Source organism: Lotus japonicus, chromosome 6 (assembly GCF_012489685.1).
Source record: "Lotus japonicus ecotype B-129 chromosome 6, LjGifu_v1.2".
Classification (NCBI taxonomy): Eukaryota; Viridiplantae; Streptophyta; class Magnoliopsida; order Fabales; family Fabaceae; genus Lotus; species Lotus japonicus.
Window position 1 is genome coordinate 42,161,986 of NC_080046.1, and position 19,135 is coordinate 42,181,120.

The following is a 19,135-nucleotide window of genomic DNA, read 5'->3' on the forward strand; positions in this document are numbered from 1 at the left end:
ATTATCCCTTTCTTTTTATAGAGATGACCTGTTCTAACAGGTTACCTTCTTATAATTACCTATGTTAGCCTATCACCAAAGAATATTCTTTATTCTTTTCCCTCAACCACTCAATTAATTCATTCACACCTTCCCACACCATCCACTCTCTTCCCACCCACTCATTCAAAATTCAAATTTTCACTAACTTTTTATCTCTCCTTCACGTGGTCCCCACTTCCCTAATAAGCATTGATTTTTCTCTCTTCCTCCACTCACTCTCTCAACCGTCCCCACTCTTTCTCCCTCTTTAGTCATTAAATTATTTTTTCTTTCTCCCCACTTTTCCTTGCACGTGAGCCACCCCCATCAGATCAAATCATTTTTCCTTTCAGCACATGCATGTACCATACATGATGTATGGATACACCATTGGTCCCACATACTCACACAAAGGATGCACATGCCACTCATTAAAAATCTGAACCATATCCTCTCTCTCACTCACTCGTCGACCTTTTCTTCTTCCTCATTCTATTTCTTCTGCAACTTCTCTTCTTCCTCCTCACCATTTTCTTCTTTCCAACATGTCTGGAACAACAACACCACCACGAGCCAAAACCGCGAGCACCACCACCACCTCCATGCCTCCTTCACGCAGCAACCACCACTGTCCATGTTCTGTTTTTCCTCTCCATGAGAGCCACCACCTTTTTCCTCCGATCTCCGGCGAACCATTAAGTTTTTGGAGAAACCAACGCCACCACTGAACTCCTCTCATCAACCGCAACAAAACCCCTTCATCGATTCGATGATCGGCCACCGCGACACCGGCGACCGCCGCCGCCGCCGTCTACTCCGGCGAGCTTTGTTCTGAGAACGGAGGCCAATTTCTTGAAGCTCTCAACCTCCTTTTCCTGAATCCAAGGCCCAATCATCAGTAAGAGGTGATTCTCCTTATCAGTTTCAAATTTTCCTTTTCAAAACCCTAATTCTTTTCTCTGTATCATCTCCTAATCTCCATATTCCTTGTTCTCTGCCACCGTGCTCAGGGCTTGCTGTTCATCAGAGGAAGATAAGGCCATGACCAGAGGAAGAATTGAAGCTCAGCCCCATGACCATGAGACTTGAGGTAGAAGGAGAAAGACATGAACTTTTTGCTTAAAAGTTTTGGGTCAATAGGGGCCCTTATGCGTCTGTTGTGTGTGTGAGTTAGTGTCTTGGTTGTTCAATTGCAAAGGGCATGGGAATTTCAATTGTATTCTTCCATTTAGTTTACTGTATTATACCTGATAAGTTTATGAGGGGAGGAAAATAGGATTGTTAGCTTAGCTATGTGTTAATTATTAGAGCATCTCCAATGGTGAGATCTTATTTTGGGACTTAACTTACTTTTTGTGGGTCCAGATTGCGACATAGGATTTAAGACACTCATAAGGTCCCTATGCACATTTTACTCTAGTGGTTGAGATCTTATTTTACTTTTAACTGGACCCACAGTACTCAATATATTTATATTATTTATTTCTCTCCCTATTTTTCACTTTGGTTCTTGTATTGAAGGAGAGAGACAAAAAAATATTATTTTATTTAAGATCCCACATTTGAGAGTACCTGAGCTAAGACACGGATCTTAGCAAAAATTAAGATCTCATGTCACGTAGGATAGCTCCAATGGTGAGATCTAATAAGATCCGGATCTTATTTTAAGATCCCAAAATAAGGACTCCATTGGAGATGCTCTTAGTCCAGTTGGAAAATGAAAATTTTGTATGTGTTTTCTGTTTTGGGTAAAGCTTACATAAACCTGTTTTACTTTTGGACTGGGCGAACCCCTAGAGGGACAACGCCCAGCATGCAGCCCGCCGTAAGGCGGGGCCCTGACCTTAAAATTGGGTCTTGATCTCGGAGGCCCAATGGGTAGTACCCAAGCTCTATAAATAGGAGGTGGTTACCAATTGTAAGGGACTTTTGCTCATTTGATGAAATAACACTTTGAAATTCAGCATTCTCTTTGATTCTCATTCTCTCTTAGCACAATTCCTTTACTTCTAGGTACTATACCTCTCTTCAATGTTCATGGCAAGAACATTTGGCGCCGTCTGTGTGGACTGTAAACTTTCTACTCCCATTCACGTGGATTGATTGTGCAGGAAGTTATCTCTGAATGCTATCAGGCAATTCTCTGGACTTTTGACTTTGATTCTGTAACCGGTGTTCGTTTTCCGATCGAGTTTGCATCGTTCTTGGTTTCGATGGAGACTCGACGCAGGAGACAGCATCATTCACCGGTGCGACAGCGAATTTCGCCGCCTCGACGGCCTCATCGTGTGGTCCTAGATTCTCTGGTACGAATGGCGGGAGTACAACCGCCTTCTCCTCCTCCATCACCACCACCTCCTCCATCGCCTTCACAGGTTGGATCTCTGGAGCGCTCACCAGAGAACTCACCTGCTCCGGAGCAACAACCGGCGGTAACAGAGGAGCAATGGCGCCATTTGATGCGCAGCATTGGCAACATCCAGCAGCGGAATGAGCATCTACAGGCTCAGTTAGATTTCTACCGTCGCGAACAGCGAGATGATGGAAGCAGAGAAGCAGATTCCGTGGCTGAGTTCCGTCCGTTCTCGGAGGATGTGGAGAGTGTGGCGATTCCGGATAATATGAAAACGTTAGTTCTGGATTCTTACAGCGGAGATTCCGATCCGAAGGATCATCTTCTGTATTTCAATACGAAGATGGTGATAATTGCGGCGTCAGATGCGGTGAAGTGCATGATGTTTCCATCGACGTTTAAATCGACGGCGGTGGCGTGGTTCACAACTTTACCGCGCGGATCGATTTCAAATTTCAGAGACTTCTCATCCAAGTTTCTAGTGCAATTCTCGGCGAATAAGAATCAGCCGGTGACGATCAATGACCTATACAATATTCGCCAGCAAGAAGGGGAGTCACTGAAAGAGTACATGGCAAGGTACAGCGCGGCGTCGGTCAAGGTAGAGGACGAGGAGCCTCGAGCCTGTGCTTTAGCATTTAAAAACGGTTTGCTACCGGGAGGATTGAACAACAAATTGACACGTAAGCCGGCGCGCTCGATGGAAGAGATGCGTGCTCGTGCCAGCACTTATATCCTTGATGAGGAGGACGACGCTTTCAAAAGAAAGCGCGCAAAGCTGGAAAAGGGCGACACGTCGCCCAAGCGCGCGAAAAAAGATAAGAATGACGAAGATAAGGGGGATGGCAAGCAGCAAAGGCAAGATAAAGGGAAGCCGGTATTCAAGCCGACCAAGGAGCAGTGAACAGCGCCGGCCATGGCAATCCAAGTCCCATCGCCAGCGGGAGGAAGCTGACATGGTAATGAATACTGAATTAACGGATATGCTCCGTGAGGCGAGGGGCGCAAATCTAGTGGATGAGCCAGAGGCCCCTAAGTATCAATCACGGGACGCCAATCCCAAGAAGTGGTGTGAATTCCATCGGTCCGCCGGGCACAGCACAGACGACTGCTGGACTTTGCAGCGGGAAATTGATAAGTTGATTCGGGCGGGATATCAAGGAAATCGCCAAGGCCAGTGGCGCAACAACGGCGATCACAACAAAACGCATAAGCGAGAGGAGGAGCGAGTGGACACTAAGGGCAAGAAAAAGCAAGAATCAGCGGCTATCGCCACAAGAGGAGCTGATGACACGTTCGCTCAACACTCAGGACCGCCCGTCGGGACCATAAACACCATCGCTGGAGGATTTGGCGGCGGTGGCGACACCCATGCGGCGCGGAAACGCCATGTTCGTGCCGTTAATTCCGTTCATGAGGTCGCTTTTGGATTTGTACACCCTGACATAACAATCTCGATGGCAGACTTTGAGGGGATAAAGCCTCATAAGGATGACCCGATCGTAGTGCAGTTAAGGATGAACAGTTTCAACGTTAGAAGGGTACTCCTGGATCAGGGTAGTTCGGCTGATATTATCTATGGCGATGCATTCGACAAGTTGGGACTAACTGACAGTGATCTGACTCCATATGCGGGAACCTTGGTAGGTTTCGCGGGGGAGCAAGTGATGGTGCGAGGATACATTGATCTAGACACAATATTCGGGGAAGATGAGTGTGCCAGGGTTTTGAAGGTAAGGTATCTGGTTCTCCAGGTGGTGGCGTCTTACAACGTCATCATTGGGCGAAATACATTGAATCGCCTTTGTGCTGTAATTTCTACAGCCCACTTGGCGGTCAAGTATCCGCTAAGCAGTGGAAATGTTGGAAAGCTGAAGGTGGACCGGAAGATGGCGAGGGAGTGTTACAATAATTGCCTTAACTTGTATGGCAAGAAGAGTGCGTTGGTCGGTCATAGATGTTATGAAATTGAAGCTTCGGATGAAAATCTTGACCCACGTGGCGAGGGGCGGGTAAACAGGCCCACGCCGATTGAAGAAACGAAGGCGCTAAAGTTTGGCGATCGCACTTTGAAGATTGGGACCAGACTGACAGAAGAGCAGGAGACGCGCCTGACAAAGCTGCTTGGGGAGAACTTAGATTTGTTTGTTTGGAGCTGCAAAGACATGCCTGGAATTGATCCAAACTTCATCTGCCATCGACTAGCATTGAATCCAAGTGTCAAGCCTGTTTCACAACTTAGGCGGCGCTTGGGAGGAGACAAGGGAAAGGCGGTTCAACAGGAAGTTGACAAGTTGCTGCCGGCAGAGTTCATCAGGGAAGTGAAGTATCCGACGTGGTTGGCGAACGTCGTAATGGTGAAGAAGGCGAACGGGAAGTGGCGAATGTGTGTAGATTACACAGACTTAAACAAAGCATGTCCAAAAGATTCATATCCCCTTCCCAGCATTGATAGCCTCGTTGATGGTGCCTCGGGCAACGAACTGCTTAGCTTGATGGACGCTTATTCTGGCTATCATCAGATCCGCATGCACCCGGCAGACGAGGACAAAACGGCTTTCATGACCGCCAGAGTCAATTATTGCTATCGCACCATGCCGTTTGGACTAAAGAACGCTGGGGCGACCAACCAAAGGTTGATGGATAGGGTTTTTGCTGGGCAGGTGGGAAGAAACATGGAGGTTTACGTTGATGATATGATTGTTAAATCGGTACGTGGTTTGGACCATCATCAAGATCTCGGGGAAGCATTAGGCGAGATAAGGAAGCACAATATGCGCCTCAACCCGGAGAAATGCTCTTTTGGTGTTCAGGGTGGCAAGTTTTTGGGATTCATGATCACATCCAGAGGAATAGAGATAAACCCAGATAAATGTAAGGCGATTCAGCAGATGAAAAGCCCTTCTAATGTGAAGGAGGTCCAACGTTTAACAGGGCGAATAGCAGCGTTATCTCGGTTTCTTCCTAAGTCTGGTGACAGATCTTTCCCTTTTTTCAAGTGTCTTCGCAAGAATGTCGCATTTGAGTGGACGGCGGAGTGTGAGGAAGCTTTTGTTCGCCTCAAGGAACTCCTATCGTCGCCACCAATCTTGTCGAAGCCAATACAGGGACACCCGCTGCATTTGTATTTTGCTGTGAGCGATAGTGCTCTGAGTTCTGTGATATTGCAGGAGGTAGATGGCGAACATTGAATTGTTTATTTTGTTAGTCACACACTCCAGGGCGCAGAGGTCAGATACCAGAAAATCGAGAAGGCAGCATTAGCGGTCCTCGTCACCGCCCGGCGGTTAAGACCTTACTTTCAGAGTTTTCCAGTAAGGGTGCGGACGGATTTACCCCTGAGACAAGTGTTACAAAAGCCGAATTTGTCAGGCAGATTGGTCGCCTGGTCGGTTGAATTGTCCGAATATGGGTTGCAATATGATAAACGAGGCAAGGTTGGCGCACAGTCGCTGGCTGATTTTGTGGTGGAATTAACCCCAGATCGGTTTGGAAGAGTAGACACACAGTGGACTCTCTTTGTAGATGGATCCTCCAATAGCAGCGGCAGTGGCGCGGGAGTAACGTTGGAAGAACCAGGAGATCTAATACTGGAACAATCGCTGAAATTTGAGTTCAAAGCCACAAACAACCAGTCAGAGTATGAAGCTCTCATCGCCGGGTTGAAGTTGGCGCGGGAAGTAAAGATCGGGAGCTTGTTGATAAGAACGGACTCACAATTGGTGGAGAATCAAGTGAAGGGAACTTTCCAGGTCAAAGATCTCAATCTGTTCAAGTACCTTGAGCGGGTACGATATTTGATGACACTTTTCCAAGAGGTCGTGGTAGAGTACGTTCCTCGGGCAGAAAATCAGCGGGCGGACGCGCTGGCCAAATTGGCGAGCACGCGGAAGCCCGGCAATAACAAAAGTGTGATTCAGGAAACGCTGGCGTACCCAAGCATCGAAGGCGAGCTCATGGCGTGCGTAAACCGAGGGGGGACATGGATGGGTCCCATAATATCTATCTTGGCGGGGGACCCGGCGGAAGTGGAGCAATGCACGAAGGAACAACGGCGGGAGGCGAGCCACTATACTCTTATTGATGGACACTTGTATCGCCGTGGTTTTTCAACGCCGTTGTTAAAATGCGTACCGCCAGAGAAGTACGAGGCGATAATGTCTGAAGTACATGAAGGAGTGTGTGCGAGCCACATCGGGGGAAGGGCTTTGGCTTGCAAGGTGTCGAGGGCGGGTTTTTACTGGCCCACCCTCAGGAAAGATTGTATGGACTTCGTGAAGCAGTGCAAGAAATGTCAGGTGTTCGCGGATTTGTCTAAGGCACCGCCAAAAGAGTTGGTAACGATGAGCGCCCCATGGCCTTTCGCCATGTGGGGTGTGGACTTGGTCGGACCTTTTCCGACCGCCAAGGCGCAAATGAAGTTTATATTAGTGGCGGTGGACTACTTCACTAAGTGGATTGAGGCTGAGCCCCTGGCCAAGATTACTTCTGCAAAGATAGTCAATTTCTACTGGAAGCGTATTGTTTGCAGGTTCGGGATTCCAAGGGCGATCGTGTCTGACAACGGGACCCAGTTTTCAAGCAGCCAAACAAGGGAGTTTTGCAGGGAAATGGGCATACAGATGAGGTTCGCCTCTGTTGAGCATCCGCAGACGAACGGGCAGGTGGAATCTGCGAACAGGGTAATCCTACGAGGACTAAGACGACGGCTTGCGGAGGCTAAGGGAGCTTGGTTGGATGAACTTCTGGTGGTGCTGTGGTCGTACAACACCACTGTGCAATCTACTACAAGGGAAACCCCCTTTAGAATGACCTATGGGGTACATGCCATGTTGCCGGTGGAGATTGACAACTTCACATGGCGGACTCAACCAGGTTTTGAAGGGGAAAATCAGGCCAACATGGCGATGGAGCTGGACCTTTTGTCGGAAACGCGCGACGAGGCGCACATTCGGGAAACAGCGATGAAGCAGCGCGTGGCGGCAAAGTTCAACAGCAGGGTTCGCGTCCGAGATATGCAGGTCGGCGACCTGGTCCTCAAGTGGCGATCGGGAGCTCCGGGGAACAAGCTTACTCCTAACTGGGAAGGGCCCTACCGCATTATTAAAGTTCTTGGTAATGGGGCCTATCACTTAGAAGAGCTTGATGGAAGGCGGTTACCTCGGTCGTTCAATGGTTTGAGCTTGCGTTACTATTATAGTTGATCGCAGGCGAGAAAGTGAACAAGGCGGAGTCGCCGGAGCCAGATATCTTTGAAATTTTCTGAAGTGTTTTCAAATTCTCCAATGTATTGCAATAACAAAGCGTGCTCTTTTTCTCCGAAAGGAGTTTTTTAATGAGGCGCTCCGTCAATGAAATAAAACGAAAATTCACGAAATTCGTGTCCAAAAATTCCAGGGATTCCCTGACGATCGGAATTGCCGATCGACATAAAGAATTACGGCGATCACTAAGTGGGACGAGCTTGATCCCCAAAGGGGCTTGCTGGAACCCTGAAGGTGGCGGCGATTCCACAAATGGCCTTTGACGCCTGGGAATCACCCCCCGGAAAGTCTAACGTGATCGCCGGTCCCGTAAACGATGTGCTGGGTAAGTCTCGCCAGAATACGACGAGCACCGTTAACTAGGCAAAAGTCTTGGGACCCCCAAATGGCCATTGGGACCCAAGCATTGTAAGCCCCGAGCGGGCAAAGCCCCGGGCGAAGCCCTCGAGAATGGAGGCCATTTATCCCTTTGTGGAAAATGTTAAAGTCTTGGTGGGGAAATACCAAGCAACAAGTCCTAGTTAAAATTAACGCACAGAATCGTTAGGCGTAATTCAATCATATGACGCGTGAAAAAATGGCGCAAGATATAAGGTCGGCGGATGAATATTTGGCGAAAGCATTCCAACATGATTTACAAAATATCTAACGGCAATATAAAAGCTATGGCGAAAAGTTGCTTATATATATGAATGGCGGAAAAGTGCATGACAAGAAGGCAGTAAAAGCTAAGTGATGTTAAAATTACATTATTCATTGTTTTCTTTCTCTTTCTCTTGTTCTTCTTCTTCCTCTTCTTCTTCAGTCGCTGTCAAGAGGTGTTGGTCGATCAGGGGAGGATCGTCGGGACCAACCAGTCCTTCAGCGGTTATCTCTTTCATTACTCCCATGGCGCTAAAGTCAAAGTTCGGGTACAAATGTTGGGCCTGATCTTTGGCGAGGTAGAAACCGCGCTCGCGATTGTCAAGGGCGATGTCAACGGCTTGTTCCCTCGCCTCAGTGGCTTTGGCTTTCTCCGTTGCCAGCTCGTCCTCGAGCACTTTGATTCTGGCCAGTTGGGAAGCAATCTCGGCATCTTTCGTGGCGAGGGCCTCAGCGTGAGCGCCGGTCGTTTTCTTGATTTCCTCAGATGTGGCTTGCATCACCGCCTCCATGTTAGACCTCGCCAGGGCCAGGGACTCGGCATACTTTTTCTCTTGCTCCGTCAGCGCCTTCTTCGCTAACTCCAGCTCAGCGCGCAATGTTGCGAGCTCCGACTCTTTAGCAACCAGCATCTCGCCTCTGGCGATCAGGTCCTTCTCAGCTTGCTCTTTTTCCTTCTTGCAAGCTTGAAGACTTGCGTCAAGATCATCCGCTTCTTCCTTCATCAGCGCCAGCTGATCCTCTAGTTCGCCGATTTTAATCCCCGCCGTGCCAATCATCTTGTCGGCATAGACTTTGTCTTTTCCTGCCTGCGTCGCTAGTTTGTCGAAACGCTTTTCCCAAGCAGCGGCGGCTTCTTGATGCTTAGCACTTTCGGCCTTCAACCGCTCAGCTTCAACGGTGGCGGCGTTGAACTTCTCAAACGCGTGGGCAAAGATGCACCCAGCACGTAAAAGACAGGCAAGGGTTTCCTCCTTAGTCTCGTTGATGCCTCGGCTCAGCACTTCTTTTTCTATGGCGTCGCGGTTGAGGCCAGTGAGCAGGAATTCTGAGGGTTCGATGGCATTGGGGAGCATATTGTAATAGCTTGTAGAGCTGCCCTCGGGAGCAGGAGCTTGCTCAATCCGGGCTGCTTCAGAGGTAATGGTGGCGCCAGGGCAGGATCTTTCCTCTTGATGAGGCGGGGAGGGCATGGAGCCCCCATCATTTGTTGGGGTGGGCTAGGAGGTGCGTCCTGGCGGGTGGGAGATTTCGGGGTTTCATCTTCTTTTTCTTTCTCCCCAGCAGGAGTATCGGAAGACGCAGCGGCATTGGTGGCAGCAGGTTTCTCAACAGCCGGAGATTGGGAAATGTTGGTGTTTGTGTCAGCGGAGGTGGCTATGGCACCGGAGGAGGCGATTGTGGCGCCAGCAGTGGACTCGGCGCCAGCAGTGGACTCGGCGGCGGCAGTGGCAGAAGTAGGAGCCGGGACGGTGGTTGTCTCGGTGACCGCGGCGACGGAGGCTTCAGCGACATTTTTGCCTTTAGGCACAGCAGCAGTGGAGGTCTGAGCGCCAGGGTTGGAGGTGCCGGCGCCGGAGGAGGCTTTGACCAATTTTCTCCTCTTGGGAGCTTTGGCGCCCTCAGCTTGGTTCTCGGCACCGCCCCGCTTTTTCACGTCGCCCTCAGTGTTGAACTTTGGGGAAAAGCGAGCCATTCTCCTCTCGCGGGCCTTCAGGAGCTCGGCGTTCGTGAAATTCATATCTTCTGCAACAATAAAAAACATCAGTGACAACTCAGAAGGCGAGAAAAGAAGGTGTCGATAAGAAAACCAAGCTATGGACAACCTAGGTATTTGGGAGTCCTTGAGTGGTCAGCGCCCTCAAGGACTGTTGAGCAGTCAAGGATGGGGAGCGGGGCAAGGAGATTCAGAAAAGCTTTATCGTTGGGGGACAATGATTCCTCTGAAGGATCAGTAATCCCATTACGCTTCTCCGTCCAGTAAAGAGGGAAAAGGGCGGTCCCATCCCTAAGGGTAAAGGCCTCTGGATAGGCAGGGTGAACCGCCACACGAAAGTACTTCCGCGCGAAGGAGGACTTCGCGTTACTTTTGTGGGGATTCAAGCACTTCCGGCCGGCTCGGGCCTTTAAGGACTTGGGGTCAACATCGTAGAGGTAGAAGAAACTGGTGGGAGAGGGGGCGATGCCAACCGTGGCGCATAAGATTTCAAAGCACCGAATGAAGGCCCAGGCGTTGGGGTGGAGTTGGCAGGGAGCCGCGTTGATGTCGCGGAGGACGGTTTGGACGAAGGGCGAGAAAGGAAGCCTGATTCCAAGCTCGCTAAACATGTATTCATACGGAAAGAAAAAGTGGGATCTCTTTACGTCGCCGTTTGGCTTATGAAGCCAGGGGCGATCCCCGGGACTGCAAATCCAGATCCTGAGTTTGGCGTTAAACTCATCGTCATTGGACAAGCCACCCAGGGAGTTCACGAATTGCACAATGAGATCGCTATCTTGGAAGATGGAAGGTTGGTCTATAGCCTCGTGTTTGGGGGCTACTTGGACTGGAAGGGGCAGAGTGGCGTAGGTTTTTAGTCGGTAAGCTGGGATCTCCGGAACCTCTAAACGGAGGCCGCCGGCGGCGGTGGAATCAGGGTCGCTTTCGGAGGAGGAAGAGGAGTGATTAGGGGAGGTAGGGTTTGAAGCCATTTTTAGAAGGCAGCGAAGTGAAAGAAAGGAAAAGATGAGTATGTGTATGATGCAGAGATAAGGACAGTGGGACTCACCGGAGTAAGATGTGAAGAGTGGGTAGCGGAAGGGGTGATAAGCGATGGCTCCGGAACGGAAGTTGGCAGAAGGAGTCTGGTAAGCGATTAGGGAGGTGAAGAGGGGTTTCGGAAAGGGATGATTGTAGGGAAGAAGGGTTTTTATAGGAAAAGGGGGAAAGCTGGAAGGGTGACGCGTGTTGGACGCGTGTGGAAGGTCGGAAGTCATGATGGTTTTGGGAAAGTGGGTCGCGTGTAATGGGGAGTTACTGCGCACGTTGGGACGGTTATGAAAAGTGAAGTGACGGTTCCAGAGAAAGAGGGAAATTGATGTAACTGACACATCACGTGGGGCAGTCACGTGGGGCAGTTAGGGATTTGAAAGGATTTTGAAATAAGGGAAAGCGCGAAAAGCCTCGCCACTGAAGAAACCAAACGCCATCGCCTGACAGGTGATACCAGCAACAAAGTTTAGTCGCTCGACCGGGAATACTGCCAGTCCATGGTTGGATGATCAGCACGTGACCAATGCCTGCCACCTTTCCCGCCGGCGAACAATCATGTACCTGCTCTAGTTAATCGCCAGAACGGAGCGATCGCCCTCGCCGCTTGTGGACTTGTGGACTTGTGGACTTGCCAGCTCGGGTTGCTCGCCAAGTCAGTGGACTAGGTGGCTAAAGATGTTAATTTCCTTTTACTCACGCCATGTTGGCGACGTAGTTTGTCACACTTTTCTTAAGTCACGATTGGCAGCTTAGATCCCAGTATACAAGGGCACATGTAAAGGCATTTAAAAGACACACTTAGCTCTCATGCTTCGAGCTCGGTGTCTTGTGGACTAGTGGACTGGGTGAACCCCTAGAGGGACAACGCCCAGCATGCAGCCCGCCCTGAGGCGGGGCCCTGGCCTTAAAATTGGGCCTTGATCTCGGAGGCCCAATGGGCCCAATGGGTAGTACCCAAGCTCTATAAATAGGAGGTGGTTACCAATTGTAAGGGACTTTTGCTCATTTGATGAAATAACACTTGAAATTCAGCATTCTCTTTGATTCTCATTCTCTCTTAGCACAATTCCTTTACTTCTAGGTACTATACCTCTCTTCAATGTTCATGGCAAGAACAACTTTTAATTTGGTATAGGTAGCATCACAAAAAGAAAAGTAATGAAATGATCATACTCAAAATGATCTTAGGGAAACAATGAAACTAATTAGGACCAGGTCCCCATGATAGCAAATTGGACCATATAATTTAGAGTGAATCATCATTTTGTTCCCTAAGAAAGTAGGTGCCGGTCATAGTACTCCCTAGAAATAATTAATGGTGAAAAGAATTCCTGAAAGTGTTGACGTCGGTCATAGTAGTCTCTATTTATGTTTGGCCGTTATTCCCTGCGACGGAAAATGCACATGTGTCAAGTTATGTGCCACGTATTTAGTCCCTGACAAGCAATTTAATTTAATTATAATTAAAAAAAATAAAAATAAAAATCCTAGTTAGAATTATGAATTAAAAAAAGACTAAATATTAATTATAATAATTTCCGACGTAACAAAAAAAAATTATAGTAAAAAAAACTACATCTAGAGAGGAACCAAGATCATCAGATTGAAGAGAGACCAAAATCAAACAAAGATCCATCCACACATCATCATCTTCTTCATTTACCGTCACCACCGTTCCCCTCGCCATGGTCGAGCCACCACACTATTTATGGAGAAAATCACCACCACCACCTTATCTCCTCGATTTCGGCCAAAGTACCAGACCAATAGACAATTCGACACCACCTTTCGACTCCCCGTGAGGTGCGCAACAAAACCCCCAAGTCAATTCGTCGTTTCGCCACAGCTGCCGACCACCGCCGCCTGAAAATGGCTTTTCCGGATGATTACTTCGTCGTTTGAAGAAACAGACACCACCACGAAAATCCTCGCCGCGAGTAAATGAGGATCCAGTAGCCTTTCCCCATCGCCTCCATGATCCGCCGTGGAGGGCGATTTTCGGCCAAGTTTCGAGGTTCTTAAATCGCGAAAGCATCAGCAATCAAGGTTTGTTCATAAAAGTTCCGACCTTTTCGCAATTTGCGTCTTGATTCGTCCAGATGGGTTACTGGGTCTCTCTGATTTCCCCCGAGGCTCAGATCTAGTGTTGGAAATTTCAAGTTGCAGATCAGAGGTTTGTGTCATTCTGGTGACATGGAGAGGGCGGTGAAGTTCATGGGGAGGATGGAGGAACATGGCATCAGGCCTGGTGTTCAGACTTACAATGTGGTGATTCGTTATTTTTGTGATGTTGGGGAGCTTGAGAAGGGTTTGAGCATGTTTTGAGAAGATGGGGATGGTTTGTGCTTGCCCAATTTGGACATGTATAATGTTCTGATCAGTGCAATGTTTGTGAGGAAGAAATCAGAGGATTTGGTGGTGGCTGGGAACTTGTTAATAGAGATGATGGCTAGAGGGTTTTTGCTAAGAAAATTTACTTATAATCGGGTATTGAATGGGCTTACTCTGACAGGAAATCAAGAGTTTGGACAGGCAACACACAAGTTATTCTGGGTTTTTTTTAGCATGTTTTCTAGGAAGAAGGATAAGGAAGAAGAAGGATGGGGAGATAAGTGGAGGTGCTAGACATGGGTTTTTAACCATAGAAACATACATGTAGGGGATGTGGCCAATTCCTATCTTTCTCTTAGGTTCTGGGTAGATGTTGTCAAACAAAAAGGTTCTGGGTAGATGCTATATTCAATTTGGGTTTCATGTTTGCTTGATGGTAGAATCAATTTAGGTTCTGTTCTCGATTCCTACTACTGTTTTGATTCCTAATTTTTTATTTTTTTAATTCATAATTTTAATTAAATATTTAAATTTAATTCGAATTTTTTATTCTTATTTTTTTTAATTATAATTAAATTAAATTGCTTGTCAGGGACTAAATTGATAATATTGGGGACAAAATTGAAACCCACGTGGCACATAACTTGACACATGGGCATTTTCCGTCCTAGGGACTAACGACCAAACATAGATAGGGACTACTATGACCGACGTCAACACTTTCAGAGATTTTTTTCACCATTAATGATTTCTAGGGACTACTATGACCGGCACCTACTTTCTTAGGGACCAAAATGGTAATTCACTCTATAATTTATGTAGAAACCTGCATATTCTTCCTCTGCAGTGTCAACGAAATTTAAGGAGAATGGAAGATGTGTTTTATTGATCACAATGTCATTGAATTTTTGAAAAGGTCACATAAACCAGTGGAAGAAGGAAGAGTCTCGTGCTGTACAAATATAACGTTTTTTGTGTGTTTAAAGTTTAACCTATGGAGAAGCATATATGTATATCATAAGGATCTTTAGTTTTGGATTGAAATTTTTGGTAGTTTTGTTATTAATCCAGATATGAACCTTATTAGCTTGAGTGGAGAATTGTAAAGCTAGTAACCATTTAGTTAAGGAGATGATGTAGGAAATAAATATGGCATACAAACTATTTTATTACATACTTAGCTTTTGTTAGTAGTCAATTTACACTCTTAATAACACTACACTTTCACAAACTCTGTTTTCCTTCTTGATTAAATCTGTCACTTAATTTACGTGACTTTGGTCATAGCAAGCCATTCTTGTGCTTTTCATAATGGTGTCAATTTACTCTATCTACTACATGTTAGAGATTAAATGGTTATAAAATATGGTTTTCTTGGTAAGTGGTAGTTATAACAAAAAAAAAAAGAATTAATGGTCCACGGGTACTATCTAATTAAGTATGGCCAGATGATACAGTTTTAGATTTCACTATAATTATATGACATTAGTGATTACCTTCACAACACCTAGCCATTATAAATCTCTCCTATAATATAGTTGTCTTATATCCACACTACATGATAGGATTAGACTACTAAAAATGCCCTTGCATCCTACACGATAGAGTTGAGTTAGATTATGAGATTAGTTTTGAAACAATGGAAATACAAAAGAGTTTGAGAAAATATTTTGGTGAAAACAGGGCCTTGAGGCCGTGGGTATGTAGAAGGACAGAGGAGGAACTTTATTTGAGTTTGTTTATTGGTTAATGGATTTAGTTGGGAAGGATTTATTTTTACGTTAGGTGATTTAAGACCTCAATGAGTATTCTAATGGAGACTGAGAACTCTAAGGAAAACGAGAGTAGTAAGTATTAATTATGTATACTTTTCTATGTTAACAAAGATATAAGTTTTTGGTTTTAAAGTGATTTACTAATTCAAAAGCTTTTGAAGCGTTGTTTATTGTGTTTTGTTGTCATTATGACGACTTGTCTTGATTTCTGAAATTGATCCTAATGGGTTATAACCATTATGGGGATTAGGTTTAACATACATCCGCTTCGAGTCAATTGCCTGAAGTCATAGCTTTAGACCTTGAGTTAGTAGGTTAACTCAAATAGTAATTATGTTATGTGTACTTGTGAAGGGTACGAATAACGAGAGCGCTTGACGACGAAGCTAAAGAATAAAAGAAAGCGAACCGACACGGGAAAGCAAATATGTGTTGGGATTGGAATTGCAGTTAGTACTGAATACTAGATAATGAATTAGGTGTCGACGAATTCGACTTGATTTATTGTTTATGCACTTGATTGTGTTTGACTGGGAAAAACGTTTTCTGAGGCTTCGGCTGACAATTGATAATCATTTATCGCTTGATTGTTGTTGAGATTGATTCACATGCTAAATGCTACCTGGTTAATCTAGGATGTGTGATATTTGCCTTATATGCTAAGTGCTACATGGTTATTCTTCAATGTGTTGATATATGTGCCATGACTGTTGGATTGTGTTACTTTGATTATGCAAATACACATATATCTGTTGTTCGCCAGAGTGAGGATAACGGGCGGTTATGCCAGAATTTATCGCGAGATTTTGAGAAAGTTTGACGGGACGAACGGAGGTTCGGGCCTTGTTATTGTTTTGATAGATCGAGATCTTCTCTGGGAATTACTTGGGATTATGGGATCTTTTAAACTCATAAGTTTAGAGACAAAACTAAATGGAAACGATTTTACAAGGAAAATTCATAAGATATTAAACAACCTCTGAATCTTTAAATGATGATCACAATCGCAAATAAGGGCTTAGGACTTGAATATTAGTTTTGAAAAATGAGAAGTGTCGCCGAGTCCAAGTTTTGAGGAAACTAATGAGTTTCTGAGTATGTTGATACTCTTTGCTCGATGAGCAGTTTTGTTGTTGGACTATCTAAAAGATAAGTCGGGAAAATTAATAAGTTTCTGAGTATGTTGATGCTCTTTCGCTCGATGAGCTGATTTGTTGTTGGGCTATCTGAAAGATAAGCCGGGAAACGGGTAGTTTCCAAGTACATTGGTACTTTTTGCTCGCTGAGCAGTTTTTGACCATCGGATGGAGATGAGTCGGATGATTCGAGAAATCATCATGAGATACTTTTTATAATTAATTGTCTTTTGTCGCAGAATCGACATTTACCTTAGGGTATTCTTTTTAGAGACAATTAGTTAGCTAGAACACGTGACGACATGATGAGTGAGGTAGGAGACGTTGTCTGGCTAACCACTTGCATTCATACACGGTGGGATGCCGGACCTCGTTGGATTCCAAAAATGGTCATAAGACCCGGATTTCCATGTAAGAACACTGCGGTGATTCTTGGCAGCAGACGGAAATGGCAGGCCTGCGGGTTTACTGCTTATCTGACTACACTTTGTTTGGTATAAGAGACACCCGAGCAGAAATGGTCCCACCGTGGCTGGTGTTAGGGCTGACTCGTTGGTGCCTATCCCTCCGGAATGCATCTTGTTCCTTTGCATATGCATTTCATGCACCATTCATGCTGATTTTAGTTGCTGTTTGTATTTGTTACCTGTTAACGTTTTGAGATATGTTAATTGCCAGCAAATGTTATTTATTCCTATTTGACAGATTATGCAATTTATAATGTTGACATTCATAATTAAGCCTATGTGGCTACTACTTAAGTTTTGCCTATTGGATGTACTATTATGTAATTCTTTGAGTTGACCCTTGCGCGTGCTACCTGTGTATGGGGGGCTATGTATGCCCTTTTTGTCAGATGTCGATGGCCGAGTGGTTCGACATGGTCGTCCCTTCGGGGGGGACCAGGTTTGAGTTATTAGACACGGACACCCCGGGCTCTTGGGTGGTCGACCCCACAGGTCACCGAGCCATCTACACGGGGCGAATAATGGAGGACCACGTGGACCGAATGGGGAACCTGACGCAAGGAGTCTTGAGACGCCACACGGTTAGCTTCAACCTACCGCCGGGCGTGCACTGTGGCCCTGGAGTTGTGGTACCACCACCATCACCTGAGGACGAGGAGGACCCTTCAGAGGAGTTTCCTGTAGGAGGGGCTTCATCTGAGTCTAGCTCACCCACCGTCGCGGCAGCTGCTGTCTTGGGATCGGGTACAGTACCCGTGGGACCCGCTGTGAGGACTGATGCAGTCATTGACGTGATCGTTTTGGATTCAGATTCAGACGACGATCATGGTGATGCGTAGCTGGGAGTGGTGTGTAGTACTCCTCTAGTCGGGATTAGGGTAGGAGTAGCGTCGTGGCTCTGATCTTCAGTTTTTCTCATTTTGGGGCAGGGTAGGTCCCCGACCTTTAGCTTTTTGTGTGGTTCTCTTTACGGGAGTCACAGGGAGTTGGTCGGATTAGGAGGTCTTCGGGCTGTTTTGAGCTGACCTACTTTCTTTTGGAGGACTGTATATCAGAATATTGACCTTATATTTTGTGTTGTACATATTTGCCGTCAGGCACTACTTTCCCGTCGCTGGAGGTTACTCGTGACGAGGTATGCTGTTTACGGTGGGGATTGTATATATATTTGTATATTAGTCTTGTTTATCTTACGTCGATACGTCTTTCAATTCGACAAGTCTCTTATTTACTCAAAACAAATATCGAAAAAAAAATAGTCACGTTTTTCCGCCTTTATTTTCTTTTTGGTTACTAAAGTGACGCCACCGAAATCGGGGTGTTACACCAAGGGCGCTCAGAGGCTGAGCAACAGCCACAGTACAGAATGTTGTCAAGGGGTTTCTCATGACAAAACCCACCAGACTCTGAGGAAATTTCGCAGATGGACGACGACTGCTCTAAATTGGACGGTTGGTTAGGAATTGTTCCGGCCGGGAGGCCCCTTACTATAAGAGCTGCCAAGGATTCCGAAGACTTAGCTCGGAAAGCGACAATGTCTTTTTTATCGAGCGGAACAACCCCCGGGGGGGGGGGGGAGGGTCGACAGGGGGAACGTACCGTAAAGGGGTGGCAACGGTGATATTTCGGTTGGAGTTCTTGGTTCGGCGTCTTGAAGCCATTAAAGGAAAGGGCTTAGGAAATGAAAATTACTCTGAAGTTGTAAAGACTCACTGGGAGAAAGGGCGGCGCATGGGGCGCTGTGTGAACTGGGGCAATGGTCTGTTGAAGGGGTTTCGCTCGTAAAAAGGGTGGCCAGGAGTTGGGGTTGTGAAAGGAGTAAGGGATGGGGAAGCAACGTCTTTATAGGAAGGGGATGATGATGATCAAGGGGAAACGTGTAAGGGAGTGCTGGGGGCAATTGAGGAACGTGGGGGAAAGGTGGAAAATCGTGCACCATACCGACGATGAAATGATTGTAGTTGCGGGATTTTGGGGAGTGGGAATGTCGCAATAAATGGAAACTGCAACAGTTGAAGCTAATTGGTTTAAAGTCAAACTGACAGGCTTTTGCGGGGATTTTGAGGGGACGTTTCAAGGAAGGCAGTTGGGATTCTGCAGACCTATGCTGCCACGTGGCATAGGCCTAATGTGCGTCAAGCCACCACGACTCATGACACATGCATGACTGCAACTGGGCGAGAAGACCAAGTGTAGATGATGGCTGTCGCCACTAGCTCACTTGTGGACTTGGGAGACCGAAGAAACTTGCTAAGAGAACCAAAATTAGTCTTAGGCTCTAGTTGTCAAGCCATGTTAGGAACTGTTTTAAGTCATTAGGCTTCGACGTTAGATAGTTTACTCATGATCGTCGCCTTAGGTTTCTTCTTAAAAGACACACTCAGCTCTCATGCT

General features: G+C 46.5%; 2 protein-coding genes across 2 annotated transcripts; one reads left to right on the plus strand and one right to left on the minus strand.

Annotated features, from left to right (window-relative positions):
- The first annotated feature begins 326 nt into the window (after window positions 1-326).
- LOC130722168 (uncharacterized) lies at window positions 327-17,927 on the plus strand. Its single transcript, XM_057572818.1, has 2 exons — window positions 327-926; window positions 1,032-17,927. Exon 2 carries the CDS (start codon window positions 3,115-3,117, stop codon window positions 5,563-5,565), a length of 2,451 nt encoding a protein of 816 aa, XP_057428801.1. The 5' UTR covers window positions 327-926; window positions 1,032-3,114; the 3' UTR covers window positions 5,566-17,927.
- Window positions 9,293-12,719, minus strand: LOC130725332 (predicted GPI-anchored protein 58). Its single transcript, XM_057576572.1, has 2 exons — window positions 12,623-12,719; window positions 9,293-9,783 (listed from the first exon to the last, which is right to left on the minus strand). Exons 1-2 carry the CDS (start codon window positions 12,717-12,719, stop codon window positions 9,293-9,295), a joined length of 588 nt encoding a protein of 195 aa, XP_057432555.1.
- Window positions 17,928-19,135: the final 1,208 nt, after the last annotated feature.